General features: G+C 44.4%; 1 protein-coding gene and 1 pseudogene across 2 annotated transcripts in view; both read left to right on the top strand.

Moving 5' to 3' along the window:
* The first annotated feature begins 3777 nt into the window (after positions 1-3777).
* The window catches only part of UNC13B (unc-13 homolog B), a 147240-nt gene continuing 132277 nt past the window's right edge, over positions 3778-18740 (top strand). The window contains exon 1 of the mRNA XM_079789685.1: positions 3778-4081. Coding sequence (XP_079645811.1) covers positions 4060-4081 — 22 coding nt within the window. The 5' untranslated portion in view covers positions 3778-4059. The remainder of the gene's footprint in view (positions 4082-18740) is intronic.
* LOC307111082 (dolichol-phosphate mannosyltransferase subunit 1-like) lies at positions 14394-15205 on the top strand (annotated as a pseudogene). The gene has a single exon. The product of its transcript is annotated as a dolichol-phosphate mannosyltransferase subunit 1-like (transcript).

The following is an 18740-nucleotide window of genomic DNA, read 5'->3' as shown; positions in this document are numbered from 1 at the left end:
TCAAGGGCACATGCCTGGGTTGCAGGCTCAATTCCCAGTAGGGAGTGTGCAGGAGGCAGCCAATCAATGATTCTCCCTCATCATTGATGTTTCTCTCCATCTCCCTCCCTGAAATCAATAAAAATGTATTTTAAAAAATTTTAACTGGTAAACTGGGATGCCTCAGAGCCTACACCACACCTTTAGACATTGACTCCTGCTCTGCTTAGCCAATCTTCACCTCCCAGCCACATTCCCTTCCCTGTGTCCACAACCTAAGTAATAATAAACATGTATTGGGCATTTAGTATGTACCAGGTAATTTAAATGCATTTCCTCATTTAAATCTCAAAACCATCCTATGAAGTAGATATTATTATTATTTCCTGGAAAATTGCTGATGGTCACAAGTATCAGAGCTAGAACTCAAATTCAGGTGTGATAGGCAGATTTCTAAGATGGCCCCTCCAAAGATCCTGACTCCTGGTGGTATTCACGTTCTTATGTAATCCCCTTCCCTTGAGTGTGACTTGCTTCTGATAAATAGAATACAGCAAAAATGAGGGGATGTCACTTCTGTGATTAGGTTACAATAGACTAAGACTTCCATCTCACTAGCAGACACTATTGCCTTCTTAGCTTGCATACTTCGATGAAGCAAGCTGCCATTGGAAAGGCCCACGTGATAAAGAACTGAGACCAGCCAATAGCCGATAAGAAATTGAAGCTCTCAGTCCAACAGCCCAGGAGGAATTGAGTCTTGCCAACAATAACACGAGTGAGCTTGACAGTGGATCCTTTTGTAGTCAGGCTGGTACTTTGATTGCAGTCTGTAGGAAACCTTGAACCAGAGGATCCAGTTAAGCCATACCCAGATTTATGACCCACAGAAACTGCGATAATAAATGTTGTTTTAAGCCACTAAAATTTGGGGCAATTTGTTTCATTATAATAGACTAGAGGTCCGGTGCACAAAATTCGTGCACGGGGGCGGGGGTGGTGTCCCTCAGCCCAGCCTGCACCCTCTCCAATCTGGGATCCCTCTCACAATCCAGGACTGCTGGCTCCCAACTGCTCGCCTACCTGCCTTCCTGATTGCCCCTAACCACTTCTGCCTGCCAGCCTGATCACCCCCTAACCACTCCCATGCCAGCCTGATTGATGTCTAACTGCTCCCCTGCCAGCCTGTTTGCCCCCAACTTCCCTCCTCTGCCGTCCTGGTCACCCCTAACTGTCCTCCCCTGCAGGGTTGATCGCCTCCAACTGCCCTCCCTTGCAGGCAGGGTGCCTCCCAACTGCCCTCTCCTGCTGGCCATCTTGTGGTGGCCATCTTGTGTCCGCATGGGGGCAGGATCTTTGACCACATGGGGGCAACCATATTGTGTGTTGGAGTGATGATCAATCTGCATATTACTCTTTTGTTAGATAGGATAGAGGCCTGGTGCACGGGTGGGGGCCAGCTGGTTTGCCCTGAAGGGTATCCCGGATCAGGGTAGGGGTTCCCTTGGGGCGTGGGGCAGCCTGAGCGAGGGGCCTGTGGTGGTTTTCAGGATGGCCACGCCCCCTGTTGACCCAAGTGGAGGCCCTGGTATCTGAGATATATTTACCTTCTACAATTGAAACTTTGCATTCTGGAGTAGAGCCAAGCCTTTTGCTTCCTCCGTGGCCGGCAGCCTTTTCTGTTTGGATTTGTTTACCTTCTATAATTGAAACTTTGTAGCCTTGAGTGGAGGCTTAGTTCGGCCAGGGCAGGGGAAAGCTTGGCTTCTTCTATCGCCTTGGAAACCCAAGCCTCCCTCCTACTTTCTCCGTGGCTGTAGCCATCTTGGTTGGGTTAATTTGCATACTCGCTCTGATTGGCTGGTGGGCGTGGCTGGTGGGTGTAGCGGAGTTAGGGTCAATTTGCATATTACTCTTATTAGGTAGGATAATACACCAGGTGAATCTGATTGGTTCCAAAATTCATGCTCTTTACAATTTTATTGGGTTTCCCACTATTCTACACTGTTTCCAAGTGCAGAGTGACTTTCCATTCTTTGTTGGGTGGCTTGTGCACCCCCTAGGACAGTGGTTGGCAAACTCATTAGTCAATAGAGCGGCAAACCGAGGCTCGCAAGCCGCAGTTTGCCGACCATTGCCCTAGGAGAATCTCTGGTTCCAGAGTCCAGAAGTTTAACACTTTTTTTTTTTTTTTTTTTTTTTTTTTTTTTTTTTTTAGTTTCATGCTCTTGTGGTTTACAAAAGCTGGGCTTAGCTAGATATTCCAACCTCCAGCAGCACAGAGAATGCCCATTGTCTTAGGGTCAGGTGTTTCTGTTGATGAGGCTGCCTGAGTTGCCCTGTTTAAAATGTTTCTGTGTATTGCTCCAAATCTGGATACACAGTGGAAAGATCAAGTCTTCTCTTTTCCTTCTTGAGGCTTCTAGTGTCAGTCTCTCATAGCACTTATTCCAGTGAGAGGAATCATATGGTAGCTAGGTTTGCTTTTGGAAGGCAAATACCCTGGTACAGTGGTCGGCAAACTCATTAGTCACCAGAGCCAAATATCAACAGTACAACAATTGAAATTTCTTTTGAGAACCAAATTTTTTAAACTTAAACTTCTTCTAACGCCACTTCTTCAAAATAGACTCGCCCAGGCTGTGGTATTTTGTGGAAGAGCCACACTCAGGGGGCCAAAGAGCCGCACATGGCTCGCGAGCCGCCGTTTGCAGACCACGGCCCTGGTCGATTAACAGACCCTGCCTGGGTCTGGCAGGAAGAATCCTATGGGGCTGAGAGCTTGCAAACACTGAAACCTGAGCTGGGCTAATGAGGCCTTAGAAAGCACCTAGTCTAATGGTAGTAAAACCTGGCATCATATTAGAATCATCTGGGGAGCTTTTTGTGTGTGTGACCATGGATAACTTACTATCAAATGTTTGCTTATTTATTTTTATTTTTTATTGTTGACACTATTACAGATATCTCCCATTTCCCCCACTTTTTCCCACCCCTACCCATCTCCCACCACCCCTCCCCTGGCCTTCACCACTCTGTTGTCTGTGGGCTATGTATATCATCTTTGGAGCTTTTAAAAAAATAGGATGCCACTGTTCTACCCCAAACCAATTAAACCAGAATTTTGGGGTGGTGGGGTGTTGTACACCATTACCATGAGTCTTCTGCTTTCTGCTCTGGCCTTTTTCACTTCCATCGCATGTGCATTCATCCATCTTCTTGCCAGAAGTCCTCAGCTTAAAAAGCCTATCTTCCCTCCACCCTTCCATCAGTAGGTATTTATGGACTGATTACTCTATACTTGGCACAATGCAGACATTGGAGACAAAAATGGGGAGCATGAAAAAGATAGAGATAACTGAGGGCTCCAGATATTTTACTTTGTGCTCACTCATGTTCTCCCCTTCCCCTGGCCGCCGTCGTTGCTAATTTAAAAACTTCCGTGCTGTGTGGTACAATCTCGTCAAATCATTACAGGTAAGTACTTCATCAGCTAACAGACCCTTTAAGGCAGTCCAATGGAAATCTTCCATGAAAAGAATCCGCTCTCGGCTGGAAGCCCGCCCGCGAGGGCAGAGCCGGGGGCTTCAATCCCAAAGCTCACGCAGGTGAGAAGCCCGCCCCTCTCGGCGTTAAGCCTCCTCAGCGGCGGCGCCGCCTCCGTTCGGGCACGCTCGGAAGGCAGCGGGAGGCCCCGCCCCCTACGTGCTGGTGTGGGGGCGGGGCTGGTGGACTGGGCGTGAGTTGATTGGCTGGGAGGCGGGGCGCCACGGGTGGTGCTGTCCGGCGCCCGCTCGGATCCCGGTGGGGTGGAGTGGAGGGAGGGAGTCCCGCTCGCTCCTTTCTCCCGGCGATGGCGCCGTGCTGCCGCGCCCAGTACCCCGCCTGCCGGCCGGGACTCCCAGTTATCGAGAACCCCCTCAGGCGGTGAGAATTGGAGCGGGTCCGAGGGAGCGGCAGAGCGCTGCCCGCCACGGGGACCATGAAGAGCGGCCAAAGCCGCGGGGCGGATTGCGGGAGCAGCCGCGGCACCTGCTGAAAGGAAAGAGGGCGCGGCGGCGGCTCGCCCGCACCTCGGCCATGTCTCTGCTCTGCGTGCGCGGTGAGTGCACGCACGCACGGAGGGGTTGGGGTAGGGCAGGGCCGGGGAGCTGAGAGGTCCCCCACACGCTGCTCCCAGTGGACGTCGGGGTACCATCCTTTCCAAACTTCACTTCCCGTCCGTGCCTCGGGGGACAATGCTGTTAACTTATTTACAAGCATTTGGAGAGTTCTTCCCGCTCCTGCTTTTCCTCACGCTCCCGGGAAGGGAGTGCTGCTACCTCTCCATTTCAGTGGCCATGTGACAGGCCCAGATCCTGTTAGACAAACAGTGACCGGCACTCTCCCCAATGAGTGGACCGAGGAAGGAAGGAGACCGGGAAGAGCTGGTGTCTGTCGATAGGGGGCAGTTTTCCCATTCTTCTTTCCTTTCTCCTCCCTGCACTGCTCAGCTACAGTGGGCTTAGTAGCAGGTTCTTTTCTTTTTAGAAAAATCTTTGAATACGTGATGGGACAGCTGCCACATCCCTTCTTCCGTCGTATTTCTTGGCTTGCACTCCTCTCTTGCTTGTCTTGTCCCCTCCCGGCTCCTTCCCTGTAATCTAGGATAAGGTTATTCTTGCAAAGCCGTGTTGGATTCTCCTTCCCGAGCAGAGCATAGGAAGTGATTGATTCATTGAATTGACTTACTTTGCTCCTGTCACAGTAACTAAAGATGAAGGGCCTTTATTGCTTTTTTAACCGGGGACACTTGCTCCATCCTTAAGAAGGCATTTCAAGGCAAGAGTTTTGGGGTTCAGATGAAGCAAGTTGCATGGACTAAGCTCCAGGAGGGTAGAGACTTTTTCTTACAGGTTTTTGTATTTTCTGTGCCTGACAGACAAGGTCTAAGCTGGTTTTGAATGGATGCAAGGACTGTGGTTTCAGAGATTATCTGATCAGAAAAAGCAGGGTGGGATTACCTGTTGAATTTGATCTTGGGGAAATTTAAGTTACAGCCTGTTATACCTGTGCTGAACAAGATAGGGTAAGGTGGCTTGTGAGTGTGAGAGAGAATTTATCCACAAGAGCCTTTTCCTGGCTGAATCTTTTATTGGAGAGTTCGAGTTCGCGTTTCTTTTGGCTCTGTGGATTGGAAGCATTGTTTGGGATCTCTCTGATAAGTGTTTTCTCTCAGCTGCTGGCAAACGGAACGGCTCTTCTCTTTTCGCTTGCACTGTTTTGTTAAACCTGCATTAACCCAAAATGGATTTGGCTATTTCCGGGGATTATGAGACACACAGAATTTTCTTCTTTCATGGTTGATTTTTCATTAATGAGAATTTTGCTTTGCTTTTAGTAAGACATTTCTCTCAGCAGCTGGGAATCTGTTCTTTTAGATCCCTGCTGTTGAGTAGCAGGATTTGGGACAGGTAGGGTTTTGCACTGTCTCTTGGACAGTTTAAATCTCTGCTGCCACATCATATTACAGAGCTAGTCTTTATGAAAGAGTCTTTAGGCAGGAGCAATAGTAAACCAAAAATTCCTATTTAATTGAATTTAAATCACTTCAGAGATGGAGCAGCTGTTATTTTTATTTGTTGTAATATTGGACAGCATTCATGCCTAGAAATTCTGCTGTATAACATCTTAACCTTTTAATGCTCATTAGTCAAATTTCAGTTTTTTGACCTGGAGGATTTTGAATGGAGATCCTGAAGATTATTAATTACTGAAACAAGCAGCTACTTTGACTAGAAGTATTCATGTTAAATGGCAAATTATTCATTCTGGGGAAATCTACACAAATGGATGAAAAGAAATCTTTCTAAAATGACACTTTGGCAGTTAAGAATGTTGTTCATGTTCTGAAAGAAGACTGTAATGATATTGTAGAACAACTCAATTTCTGTTCATCTTAGAGTAGAAATGAATTAGAAATTTTTTCATTGAAGTAAAATTTCAAACAGTCATTGATTTGATGTAGAAATTGGCAAACTGATACTGATTTTAATCACCCCGACCATCTCAACTAACAGTTCATTTTCATTTTCGTTTTTTGTTAATCCTCACCTGAGGATATTTTCCCATCAATTTTTAGAGATAGTGGAGAGACACAGAGAGAGAAACATCAATGTGAGAGAGACATTGATTGGTTGCCTCCTGCACACAGCCCTGGCCTGGGAGGAGCCTGCAACTAAGGTATGTGCCCTTGACTGGAATCGAACCTGGGACCCTTTGTCCGCAGGCCAACGCTTTACCTACTGAGCCAAACCAGCTAGGGCTCAATTTCTTAATTATTTATTATTTTTAAAAAATATATTTTATTGATTTTTTACAGAGAGGAAGAGAGAGGGATAGAGAGTTAGAAACATTGATGAGAGAGAAACATCGATCAGCTGCCTCTTGCACACCCCCTACTGGGGATGTGCCCCGCAACCAAGGTACATGCCCTTGACCGGAATCGAACCTGGGACCTTTCAGTCCACAGGCCGACGCTCTATCCACAGAGCCAAACCGGTTTCAGCTAGGGCTCAATTTCTTGATCTAATCCTTTAGTTATGCAGGTTAAGGGCTCACAATACAAGCAGTATGACTCCAGCTCTGCTTTTTGGCTCTACGTTATTGCATATCCTTACATAGGTACTTTGCTCTAGTACTAACTTGGTTCATCCCTGTCTCTGCCCTGTTCTGTATTTGTACCCCCGAAATTGTTTTCTTTCTGTATTTTCTGCTTATCTTAAATGTATGCTTCCTTTCCCAGCTTATAGTCTATAGTGTTTATTGAAAATTTCCACAACTCCTCAGTCATCTTTCTTTTTTACACTCTTTAAACTCTTAAAACAAATTACTTATGATCTGAACAGTGTCACTAATTTGGCAATGGATTGTAAACAGCCTGGCATCTAGTCTTGTATTGTTATACTCATGGTGACCCAGACAAAGGGGATAATAGCACTGGTCAGATGAGATCTGGAATTTTTGTGTTCAGGGGGGTATTTGATTCTAAGAGGCACTTTGAAAAACTAGAATTTCTTCAGAGGAGAATAATTAGAATAATGAAGGGTGTAGAAGCCATTTTAGGAATTGAGAGGTTTAGTTTTGAAAAGATCTAAGAGGGAAAGACTCATTATAGTAGATGAAAATCATTTAAAAAAACTGTTGTTCCAGGGGACAGAACTGGGACAAGTCAAATAATGATTGAAAATTGTAGGAAATTAGATATTAGCTTAATGTAAGGAAGAACTTTAACAATTAGGGTTGTTCTTAAATGGAATGGACTACTTATGAGGATCTTTTGACATAGGATGCTTTAAACAGAAATTGAATGAATGGTAACAGTGTTCTAAAAGAGATATCTATGTTGAGTGGGAGGCTAGACTTGAAGAATTTTAAGAAACTAACCTTTTATAGAACTTACTTAATCTTTCTGCAAATAGTTAGCACAGTTTTTCTCAGAATACTGATGTATTTTTGCTTCCATGGGTGCCAGTACAACATTAGCAACTCCAGTAAACTAAATCAAGAATTTTCTTTAACTTTCGTTGTCATGGTGTTCATGACTAGTTTCTACAAACAAATTAAAAGCATTTTGAGAATTGAGTCTTTCCATATTTCTTTGTAATTGCCACAGGGTTTATAATTGAGCCATGGCTTTCCCTCCTCTAATTTGAACCAGAAGTGATTACACTTGACTTGTTAAAAAAATAAAAAACAAAAAATAGCCTGGCCGCTTGGCTCAGTGGTTGAGTGTCTACCTATGAACCAGGAAGTCACTGTTCGATTTCTGGTCAGGGCACATGCCCGGGATGTGGGCTCAATCCCCAGTGTGGGTTGTGCAGGAGGCAGCCAATCAATGATTCTCTCTCCCTCCCTGAAATCAATAAAAATATTTTAAAAAAAAACAACCACAAAAACTTAATGATATATGTTCCTATAAGCTAATGTGAGTCTAAATCATTCTTTTTAGTCCTAGCCAGGTGGCTCAGTTGGTTAGAGCGTCGTCTCATACACCAAAAGGTTTTGGGTTCAATTCCTGGTCAGGGCACATACCCAGGTTGTGGGTTTGATCATGGGTCAGGTTACATATGGGATGCAACTGATTGATATTTCTCTCTTACATCAATGTTTCTCTCTCTTCCTCTCTTTCTCCCCCTCTTCCTTCTTCTCTCTCTCTAAAATCAATAAAAACATTTTATTTTCTCTAGCATACATTTTAAAAAATATATTTTTATTGATTTCAGAGAGGAAGGGAGAGGGAGAGAGAGATAGAACCATCAATGATGAGAGAGAATCATTGATCGGTTGCCTCCTGCATGCCCCCCACTGGGGACTGAGCCCGCAATTGGGCATGTGCCCAGACTGGGAATCAAATCATGACCTCCTGGTTCATAGGTCAACACTCAACCACTGAGCACTGGCCGGGCTCTCTAGCATACTTTATTGTAAGAATACAATATGTAATACATATAGCATACAAAATATTTATTAATTGACTGTTTGTAATTGGTAAGGCTTCCACTCAATGGTAGGCTATTAGTAGTTAAGTTTGGGAGAGTAAAAAGTTAAATGTGGATTTTTGATTATGGGAGTGGGGTCCAGTGTCCCTAATCCCTGAGTCATTCAAGGGTCAACTGTATTTTGGTTTACTTTCACTGTGGAAAGTAGGAATAGTAATGATTTTAGAATTTAGATTTTAGAGTCAAGTACTTCTCATTCCCCCCCCAACATTATTGTCTTCTACCTCAGGTAACTCCTTGCTGCTGGGTTTACATCACATTATAGTCCCTGACCTTATAAGCTGAGTTGCTGCTGGGTTCCTTTTGCTTAGCTGTGGCATCAGGAAGTTGATTGTGCCTTGTCTGAGCTAGGCAGCAGTGAAGGGTGAAAACACCAATTTCCTTTGTCATAGATAACTGTTGTCATAAATGATTCTCTTCCTTATAAGAAGTCCATTCTGTAATTGCTTAGTTTTGAAAAGAGGAATTTCTGGTAGCTGCACTCTTTAGGCCAGTAGGCTGAATTTTTCTCCTATTTTACCTGTGGTATGTATTTTAGACTTTGCTATGTGAGTTTGTTTAAAGTTTGGGCTGAGTATCATTAGTAAATATTTGTTGAGGACCTTCTCTGAACCTGTTTATGATACATATCTATATAATAGATAAGAGCCCAAGGAATAGAAATATTTTTTTAAAATATGTTTTTATTGATTTTAGAGAGAGAGGAAGGGAGAGGGAGAGAGACAGAGAAACACCGATGAGAGAGAAGCATCAATCTGCTGCCTCCTGCATACCCCCTACTGGAGATCGAGCTTGCAACCTGGGCATGTGCCTGACCATAAATCAAACTGCGGACCTTTTTGCTGCATGGGACAACCCTCAACTAATTCAGCCACACCGGCCAGGGCTAAGTAGGTTTTAAAACATCTCATTTCTTATATAAACCCAGAATCCATTAGGAATGTTAGGTCTGACATGGGATAAGCAGAATAAGTTAAGGTTCTGTTGGAGTGGAAAAACACTATGCTATTATTTTCTAAATTTTAAAGTACAATTTTTTAAGTTTGAGGAGTGTTTTATACATACTTTCTATTGTTATTGGTAAGGCTTCCACTCAATGGTAGGCTTTTATTAAAGCTCAGAGATGATTTGCTATTTGTATATTAAAGTTTTTTTATTCACTTATTACATACATAAAGAAAAGTACAATCTTAAGTGTAAGCCTCACCAAGTTATCACAAAGTGAACACATTCATGTGACTACCACCTAGGACAAGAAATGGAACACTACTAACAGCCCCAGAAGCACAGCTTATCCTTCCTCTCAGTCATTACTCCCTCCCACTTTCCCAAAGGTCACATTATCTGACTCCAATACCGTAGAATAGTTTTAGTGTTTCTTAAATTAATGAACTTCATTCTTTTTCTATTTTTAAATTTATTTGGGTGACATTAGTTATTAATAGGGTCATATAGGTTTCAAGTATACATTACTATGATACATGATCTGTATATTGCATTGTGCACCCTCAACCCCTAGTCAAATCATCTTCCGTCACCATAAATTTGATCCCTTTACCCTGCACCCTCCCTTCCTTCTATAACCACCATCCCGTTATCTGTCTGTGTCTCTGAGTCTCAGTTTTATATAGCACTAAACTATCCACTGAACTTGTGAGAGGCCTATGGCATCAAAGGAAAAAAAGTCAAGAGGTCTTTGTTTGTTGTTTTTTTTTTGCTAGTGATAAAATATGTGGTAAAATATGATAGGAGAGAATTTGTGCTAGGGTGTATATATACAAGCTATTTTCTCCTAAATAATCATATAAATAATAAAAAAAAGCAATTCTTCATCATTAGGAAATGGGGCCCTATTGCTGCTTCTGTGTCTTCTGTTTCTCGGCATTAAGTAAGTACTTATGTAGGACTGTGAGAACAGATAGGCCTATGGATTGTGTTGGGCTGGTAATTTCTTTTGCAGCTGTTTGCTTTATTAATTTCTATAATGTTTTACTGTGAGTGATGTTGAGAGGGAAGAGACCAGAAGGCAGCAAGTGAGGAAGATCTGCCTGTCAACTAAGGAGAGACTGGCATTTGGACAGTGGGAAGATAATTGCTTTTATATGAGTCAGAGTGTGATAAAGATGATTCACTCGAAGGGCTAGCTCACCTACATGATTTCTATCTATTATTTATGAGCCAAATTTGTAGAGCTTTCGTCTGCAAAAGGGAAAAGGAAATCTGCTTGCCAAGGAGAAGGGTCTAAATGATCCTATATAATAATAATAACAATAATAATAATAATAATAATAATAATAATAGAGGAATATGCAAATTAGCCAGGACTCTGTAACGTCACAACCACTCAGCGGGAGGCATGCACAGCAGGAGCAGGTGGGCGGGGACTGCCATCACCAGGAGGGCCTCCGTGCAGCCTGGCCCAGGGCGCCCCCGGTGGAGGCGTGTGCAGGCCTGCCTCGCTGCCCGTCCGGGTGGCCACCAGGCCTGGGGGTGGCCCTCGGCTCTGGTATCTTGAGTTTGTGGTTTCCAAGGAAACAGCTAGAAGGGATGATAAACCCTCTGCAAATGGCTCAGCCAGCGCCTATCTAAGCGGCGGCTTCGTTTAAATCGAGCCTTTCCTGCAGTGAATGACCCCAACCCTCCCTGGATCAGGCAAGTTCCTGTGGAGGGCAATCTCCACACAATACAACGGGGGCCCCAGTTTCATCCCTGGGGATCTCATGCGTGTTAGCTCGGGGCAGCGGGGAAGGAAGGGAAAAGGCATCACATGGGGCAGCTCTGGTGAGCAAGCAGAAGGAAACCATGTCTGGCAGACACTCCCCTGCCACCCCCTTCAACGTGTAAGAAGAATCAAATAAACCAATACAAACACCCCTTGCCCACCCTGGGAGAGATCCGGGACTGAGGGGTGTCCCACCCAGGCACTGCGTACCTGCTTCCCACCCCCTTCATCCAAATGGACAGGTTAGAGGTTTAAGGGGAGGAGGAGGAGCCTCGCAGGAAGGGGATCCCCGGAACCGCACTCCTGCCCTCTCTCCGGACCTGACCTCTTGGAGTGCAGGCCTGACCCCACCCCCAGCAGATTTGCATATCCCAGACCCTCCGGTGCTTCCAGGCACTGGGCATTCCTGCATCTTCCCTGCCTCCCAGCCGCTGACCCTCACTGTCTCCTACCCCAGAAGCCCTCTGTCCTCTCCAACTTTCAGTCTTTATAGCCTAAATGCATGGTGGGCGCAGTTGCTTTTCCACGGATTTTATTTGATAAGAACCCAGCGAAGTCACTTAGCAACTGAGCTGCTCAGACTTCATCAGGGACAACGAATGACACACCTTACTTGGCTTTGATAGCAAAGCAATCTTATTCTTTTATTTTTTAAAATAGATTTTTATCGATTTCAGAGAGGAAGGGAGAAGGAGAGAGATAGAAACATCAATGATGAGAGAGAATCATTGATCAGCTGCCTCCTGTAAAGCGCCCTACTGGGGATCCAGCCTGCAACTCAGGCATGTGCCCTTGACTAGAATTGAACCTGGGACCCTGCAGTCCTCAAGCTGAAGCTCTAGCCACTAAGCCAAACAAGCTAGGGCAAGCAATCCTATTCTTAAAGACTTGATTTTTGTTGTAAACAAGTGGATTTGAATCATATCAAACCAATATACATTTTTTAATGAAATGTCTCTTCATTTCTACTAATGCAATTCTACCTTAAAGCTTATGTTGCATGATCTATACTAATAAAAGGGTAATATGCTAATTAGACTGGATGTCCTTCCGCACAAAGCCACAGTGGTGGGGGCCGAGGCAGAGGCGGTTAGGGGCGACCAGGCTGGCAGGGGAGGGCAGTTAAGGGCAACCAGGCTGGCAGGGGAGGGCAGTTAGGGGTGATCAGGCTGGCAGGCAGAGGCAGTTAGGGGTGATCAGGCAGGCAGGCAGAGGCGGTTAGGGCGATCAGGCAGGCAGGCAGGTGAGCAGTTAGGAGCCAGTGGTCCTGGATTGCAAAAGGGATGTCTGACTGCCAGTTTAGGGATAGGGCCTAAACCGGCAGTCAAACATCCCCCGAGGGGTCCCGGATTGGAGAGGGTACAGGCTGGGCTGAGAGGGACCCCCCCCCCCGCACCCCCCCCCCCCCCCCCGTGCACAAATTTCATGCATCGGGCCTCTAGTATAGATATAAACATCTATGTCTACTTCATGTCAGCCATTCACACCCCTGATCACATCATAGAGCATGCTGCTCCTTGGATTGGTGCTCTGCTTTTGTAATCTTTTTTTTATTTTTTTAATATTTTTATTGATTTCAGAGAGGAAGGGAGAGGGAGAGAGAGATAGAAACATCAACGATGAGAGAGAATTATTGATTGTCTGCCTCCTGCACCTCCCCTACCTGGGATTGAGCCCACAGCCTGAGCATGTGCCCTTGACTGGAATCAAACTTGGGACCTTTCAGTCCGCAGGCCAAGTGAGCCAAACCAGCCAGGGCTGCTTTTGTAATCTTAAACTTTTCCATCTATCTGATCATATTCTCCAGTCTGTCTTTCTAGCTTTTACTCTCACTATACTAGTACTTTAGTACTGTGATATAGGGTAGATGTTAAAAGCTTTGGTTTTAGACAGACCTGAGTTGGTAATATATCAGCTCCACTTTTGAGTTACTTAACTTAATTGAATCTTAATTTCCACATCTTTAATATTTATACATCCATTTAAAAGCCCTAGCTGGGTTTTCTCAGTGGTTAGAGAGTCAGCCTGCAGGCTGAAGGGTCTCGGGTTTGATTCCAATTAAAGGCACATACCTTATTTGCAGGCTTGTTCCCCGGCCCTGGTCAGGGTGTGTACGGGATGCAATTGGTCGATGTGTCTCTTCTCACATCAGTGTTTCTCTCTCTCTGTCTCTTTCCCTCCCTTCCATTCTCTCTAAAAAAATCTATGGAAAAAAAAATATCCTCAGGTGAAGATTAATAAAATAGGAGCTTAATAAAAACTTTTTGTCGTTGATGTTAATCTGTAAGATAAATTGCATATAAGATATGTTGAGTTGAAAGTATCAATAATCTTGTTGCAGATGACCCTTGAAAATGGTACCTGAAAATGAGTGTCTATAGCTTAGTAGAGAAGTCTGTGTTAGAGATAAATCTTTGGGAGTTGAAGGTGTTTGATAGTAAACACATTAGCTTGAATAAATTTGCCTACAGAGGATTAAAGAGGAGAAAAATGAATGAATGCTGTAGCTAAAGGAATGGGCAGAAGAGTTGATAGATGTGGTCAGAACTACAGGAAAATGGAGAATTCTGTGTCTGTCTGAAGCTTAAATTAGAGGTAGTTTCAGGAAGGGATAATCAGATGATAGAGATTAATGATACTGGTTGAAGATAAAAAAACAGCAGGGTCATTGGATCTGAAAATTAGAGCAGTTTCATTAGAGTAGTGTGAGAGTAGGCAGCATATTGCAGTGGTTGAGGAGTATATTTGGGAAGTGAAGAAGTAGAATTAGCAAGTATAGACTGCATTGAGAAGTTTTGCCATGAAGAGAAGGGTTGAGAATGGTCTTGTGAGAGAGGAAATCTGAATGTTTGGGGCATGAAGGGAAGGAATCTGTAAGAAGAGGAAGGTCAAGATGAGATGGGGTAGGAAGAGATGATAACTGGTTTCCCTGTAAAGCAGAATACAAGATTTATCAGCTGAAAGTAGGTGGGGATGATTTAGTGAGCTTGAGCATACAAAAGGTTTTATTTATTCATCCTTTCAACAGCTCTTGTGCCAGGTACTTGGAGCAGAATTATGATTTTAAAAAATCCCTTGCCTTCTTGGAAGTTGTATAGATGAGTGAGGGAACTAGACATTACTAATCAAAGGAAAATCTTACAAGTTGATAAAATGCAGCTGTGAGGCACAGTTCTCCCTTGGCCTCCAAGACAGCAAATCATACCCCTCTGAGATCTCATCGGGAGCCGGAGGGGCGCACCCTGGGACAGGACAAGTATTCGGTGCTGTTGCCCACCTACAACGAGCACGAGAACCTGCCACTCATCATATGGCTGCTGGTGAAAAGCTTGTCCGAGAGTGGAATCGACTATGAAATTATAATCATAGATGATGGGAGCCCAGATGGAACAAGGGAGGTTGCTGAACAGTTGGAGAAGATCTATGTATGGATCAGACAAAATTCTTCTAAGAACATGGGAGAAAAAGTTGGGACTAGGAGCTGCATATATACATGGAATGAAACATGCCACAGGAAACTACATAATTATTATGGAGGCTGATCTCTCACACCATCCAAAATTTATTCCTGAATTCATTAGGAAGCAAAAGGAAGGTAATTTTGACATTGTCTCTGAACTTGTTACAAAGGAAATGGAGGTGGTTATGGCTGGGATTTGAAAAGAAAATTAATCAGCCGTGGGCCAATTTTGTAACTCAAATTTTGCTGAGACCAGGAGCATCTGATTTAACAGGAAGTTTCAGGTTATATTGAAAAGAAGTTCTACAGAAATTAATAGAAAAATGTGTTTCTAAAGGCTATGTTTTCCAGATGGAAATGATTGTTCGAGCAAGACAGTTGAATTATACTATTGGCAAAGTTCCAATAACATTTGTGGATTGTGTTTATGGTGAATCCAAGTTGGGAGGAAATTAAATAGTCTCTTTCTTGAAAGGATTATTGACTCTTTTTGCAACTACATAAAATAAAGTTATTTATTTATCATGTTCATTTCAATTTAAACATAGAGGAAGCCTGGTTGCTGATTTTTATAAAATGTACTCTTAGAGCATAAATCATAGGAAAGGTAAATTTCATGCAAATCTTTTTTTCTGAAGAAGTTCCATTTTATATATCAAACTAGTGACCTGGTGCATGAAATTTGTGCATATTAAAAGGGGACTAATTAGAGGAAATATTTAATATTGCTATTTGCCCTTTCTCTATAATACAAGTGTTAGAGATGAAAGAAAATTAGTAAAATGTATATGAAAACCTTCCTCCTGACAGAGTCTGGCGCTCACCACGGGACCCAGAGTCAAGTCCCCGCCCACCCACATGCACCTCAAAATCGCATGAGACCCAGACCGGCCGGCCCCTGCCCCCATTGGGCTAGATCCAGACCTGGCCAGTCCCACCCTTGCCAAGCCCTGCCGGGCAGGGGACGTAGCCTCAGGTCCTCTGGCCGGGCGTCAGGACGGGGGGCGTGGCCTGAGGTCTCCCAGCCCAGACCGGGGTGGGGGCGTGCCTTGAGGTCCCCCATCAAGCCCCACTGGGTGGGGGGCATGGCCTGGGGTCCCCCGTCAAGCCCCACCGGCAGGGAAGAAGAAATGGTGGACCTTGAAAATGACTTCAGGTTTTCTCACTGTGCAGAATATAGTCAAACACTACTGCAGTTAAATATTTTACCCTTTATTCCCCCTGCGTGATCTACAATAATAATCTGCTTCGTATTGATATTTACTGCTGTGTTGCTGACAATTACCTGAAAGAGAAGTTGGGGTGCTTCACTGGGCTGTAAAAAAGTTTAGCTAAATCAGAAAGCAGGCCTAATTAAGCAAGTTTATTCTATATATACTAGAGGCCCAATGCACGAAATTTGTGCAAGGGGCTCGGCCCTTGCAGCTGCAGTGGCTTGCTTCGGCCCTCACAGCCCCAGCGGCTTGCCTTGGCTCTCGCAGCCCTGGCTTCATCTGGAAGATCGTCTGGAAGGTTGTTCAGCTGTCCAGTCTAATTACCATATTATGCATTTATTATTATACTAGAGGCCTGGTGCACAAAATTTGTGCATGGGGGGGGGTGTCCCTCAGCCCGGCCTGCACCCTCTCCAATCCGGGACCCCTTGGGGGATATCCAACTGCTGGTTTAGGCCCGATCACCCAGGGATTGGGCCTAAACCAGCAGTTGGACATCCCCCTCGCAATCCAGGACCGCTGGCTCCTAACTGCTCACCTGCCTGCCTGCCTGCCTGCCTGTTCTCTTCTAACCACCTCTGCCTGCTGGCCTGATCGCCCCTAACCACCTCTGCCTGCCAGCCTGATCGCCCCTGACTACCCTCCCCTGCTGGCCTGATCTCCCCTTAACTGCTCCCCTGCTAGCCTGATCGCCCCTAACTGCCCTCTCCTGCCAGCCTGATTGTCCCTAACCTCCTCTGCCTGCAACCTGATCACCCCCCTAACTGCTCCCCTGCCGGCCCGATTGCCCCTAACTGCCCTCCTCTGCTGGCCTGATCACCCCTAACCACCTCTGCCTTGGCCCCCGCCACTGTGGCTTTGTCTGGAAGGACGTCCAGAAGATGTCCGGTCTAATTAGCATATTGTCCTTTTATTGGTATAGATTCCGGATGACCTTCTGGATGAAGCTGGGGCTGCAAGGGAAGTCCGGGTCCCAGGTGCCTGCCGGCAGCTGGAGGGAAGCCTGGGTCCCAGGTGCCGGAGGGAAGCCAGAGCCAGCAGCCGGGGGAAAGGAAGGCCTACTCTTGCACAAATTTTGTGCATTGGGCCTCTAGTTATAGATAAAAGGCTAAATTGACTCGTGCCTGTGCGCACGCGTGATACATATAAAGCTCTTGCTGGCACCAATCGCACGCATGTGTTTTGATCTGTCATCGTCAATTGTGAATTTGGTTGACACTTCTATTATAGAGAAAGGGTGAATAGCGATATTAAAATATTTCTTCTAATTAATTTCCTTTCAATGTGCACGAATTAATTTCCTTTCAATCTGCCCTCCCCTGCCGGCCTGATCACCCCTAACCACCTCTGCCTTGGCCCCCGCCACCGTGGCTTTGTCTGGAAGGACGTCCAGAAGATGTCCGGTCTAATTAGCATATTGTCCTTTTATTGGTATAGATTCCGATGACCTGGACGAAGCTGGGGCTGCAAGGGAAGTCTGGGTCCCAGGTGCGAATTGGTGCCTTCCTTTCAATGTGCATGAATCTGTGCACCGGGCCACTAGTATAAAATAGTAAGAAATGGACCTTGCCCTCAAGAAACTGAGAGCCAAGATGCAGCCATGTGTATAACTAAATATGTTGCAAGATACAGTTTGGTAATTTCTAAGATAGAGGTACAAAATAAAATGGGATTTAGAAATGGAGTGTTCTCCAACTGAGAGACAGGAAAGGCCTCAGCTGGGAGAGGAAGAGGAAGGAAGTCAAGATGGAGTCAGGTTTTTCATTATGGTGTCATTAATTGGGATAGGAAACGGAAAAAAAGAATGACAGCTTCTGGGCAGATAATGACTTTGGTTTTGGACATGTTAAATTTGTGGTGCTGGCAGTCTATCCATGTGTTATAGTTGGAAACATGGCTTGGAAGATCAGGGTTAAAGGTGTGATCTGTTGGGTGGAGGAATGGTGGCAGGATAAACATTTACTCAGCATCATAATATACTGCATTTCATTGACTACAAGATGCCAGAGATTGTAAAACTCATCATTATTTTAGGTACCATTGAGGAAAATTTTTTTTTATTGATTTAGTTATGACACATCATTGTTTTTTTATTGTATTATTTATTTATTTTTAATCCTTACCTGAGGACATGCTTTTGTTGATTTTAGAGAGAATGGGGGTGGGGGAGAGAGAGAGAGAGAGAGAGAGAGAGAGAGAGAGAGAGAGAGAGAGAGAGAGAGAGAGAGAGAGAGAGAAACATTGATGTGAGAGAGAAACATTGGTTGCCTCCCCTTAGTGGATGATGGGGGGATTGAACCTGTAATCTGGTCATATGCCCTGACTGGTAATCAAACCCTTGACCTTTCTGTGTATGGGATGACGCTTCAACCAATTGAATGCCATTGGCCAGGGTGACACATAATTGTTTTTAAGACACATTTTGACTTCAGAGTTCTATTTATTTATTTATTTATTTATTTATTTGCGTTTTAATTTCTTTATTGGTTAAGGTATGACATATTTGTCTTCATCCCCCCTCCAGAGTTCTTAAAATATGAGAAAATGTCTCACCATCTTAGAGTCAGTGAAATACTGAGGTTAACATTTAGTAAGTCTACTCTTTGCCAAGCTCTCTGCTAATTAGCAAGTATGGATTAATAATTCTCAAAATGACCTTGCTTATTATATATTCTCATTTTACATATTAGGTCACTGGGTCCACAGAAGTTAGTATGTTTATGTATTGTAAAGTTGAATTTAGAATTTTCTGGCTTATTATAAACTATAAACTACAAAATTAATAATATCAGATAGTGTTTTGGAGCATGAAAGAAGTCTTATTT

The sequence above is a fragment of the Cnephaeus nilssonii genome (genome assembly GCF_951640355.1).
Source record: "Cnephaeus nilssonii genome assembly, chromosome: 14".
Classification (NCBI taxonomy): domain Eukaryota; kingdom Metazoa; phylum Chordata; class Mammalia; order Chiroptera; family Vespertilionidae; genus Cnephaeus; species Cnephaeus nilssonii.
The sequence above is the reverse complement of the archived record's forward strand: the minus strand, read 5'-3'. Positions and strand labels throughout refer to the sequence as shown.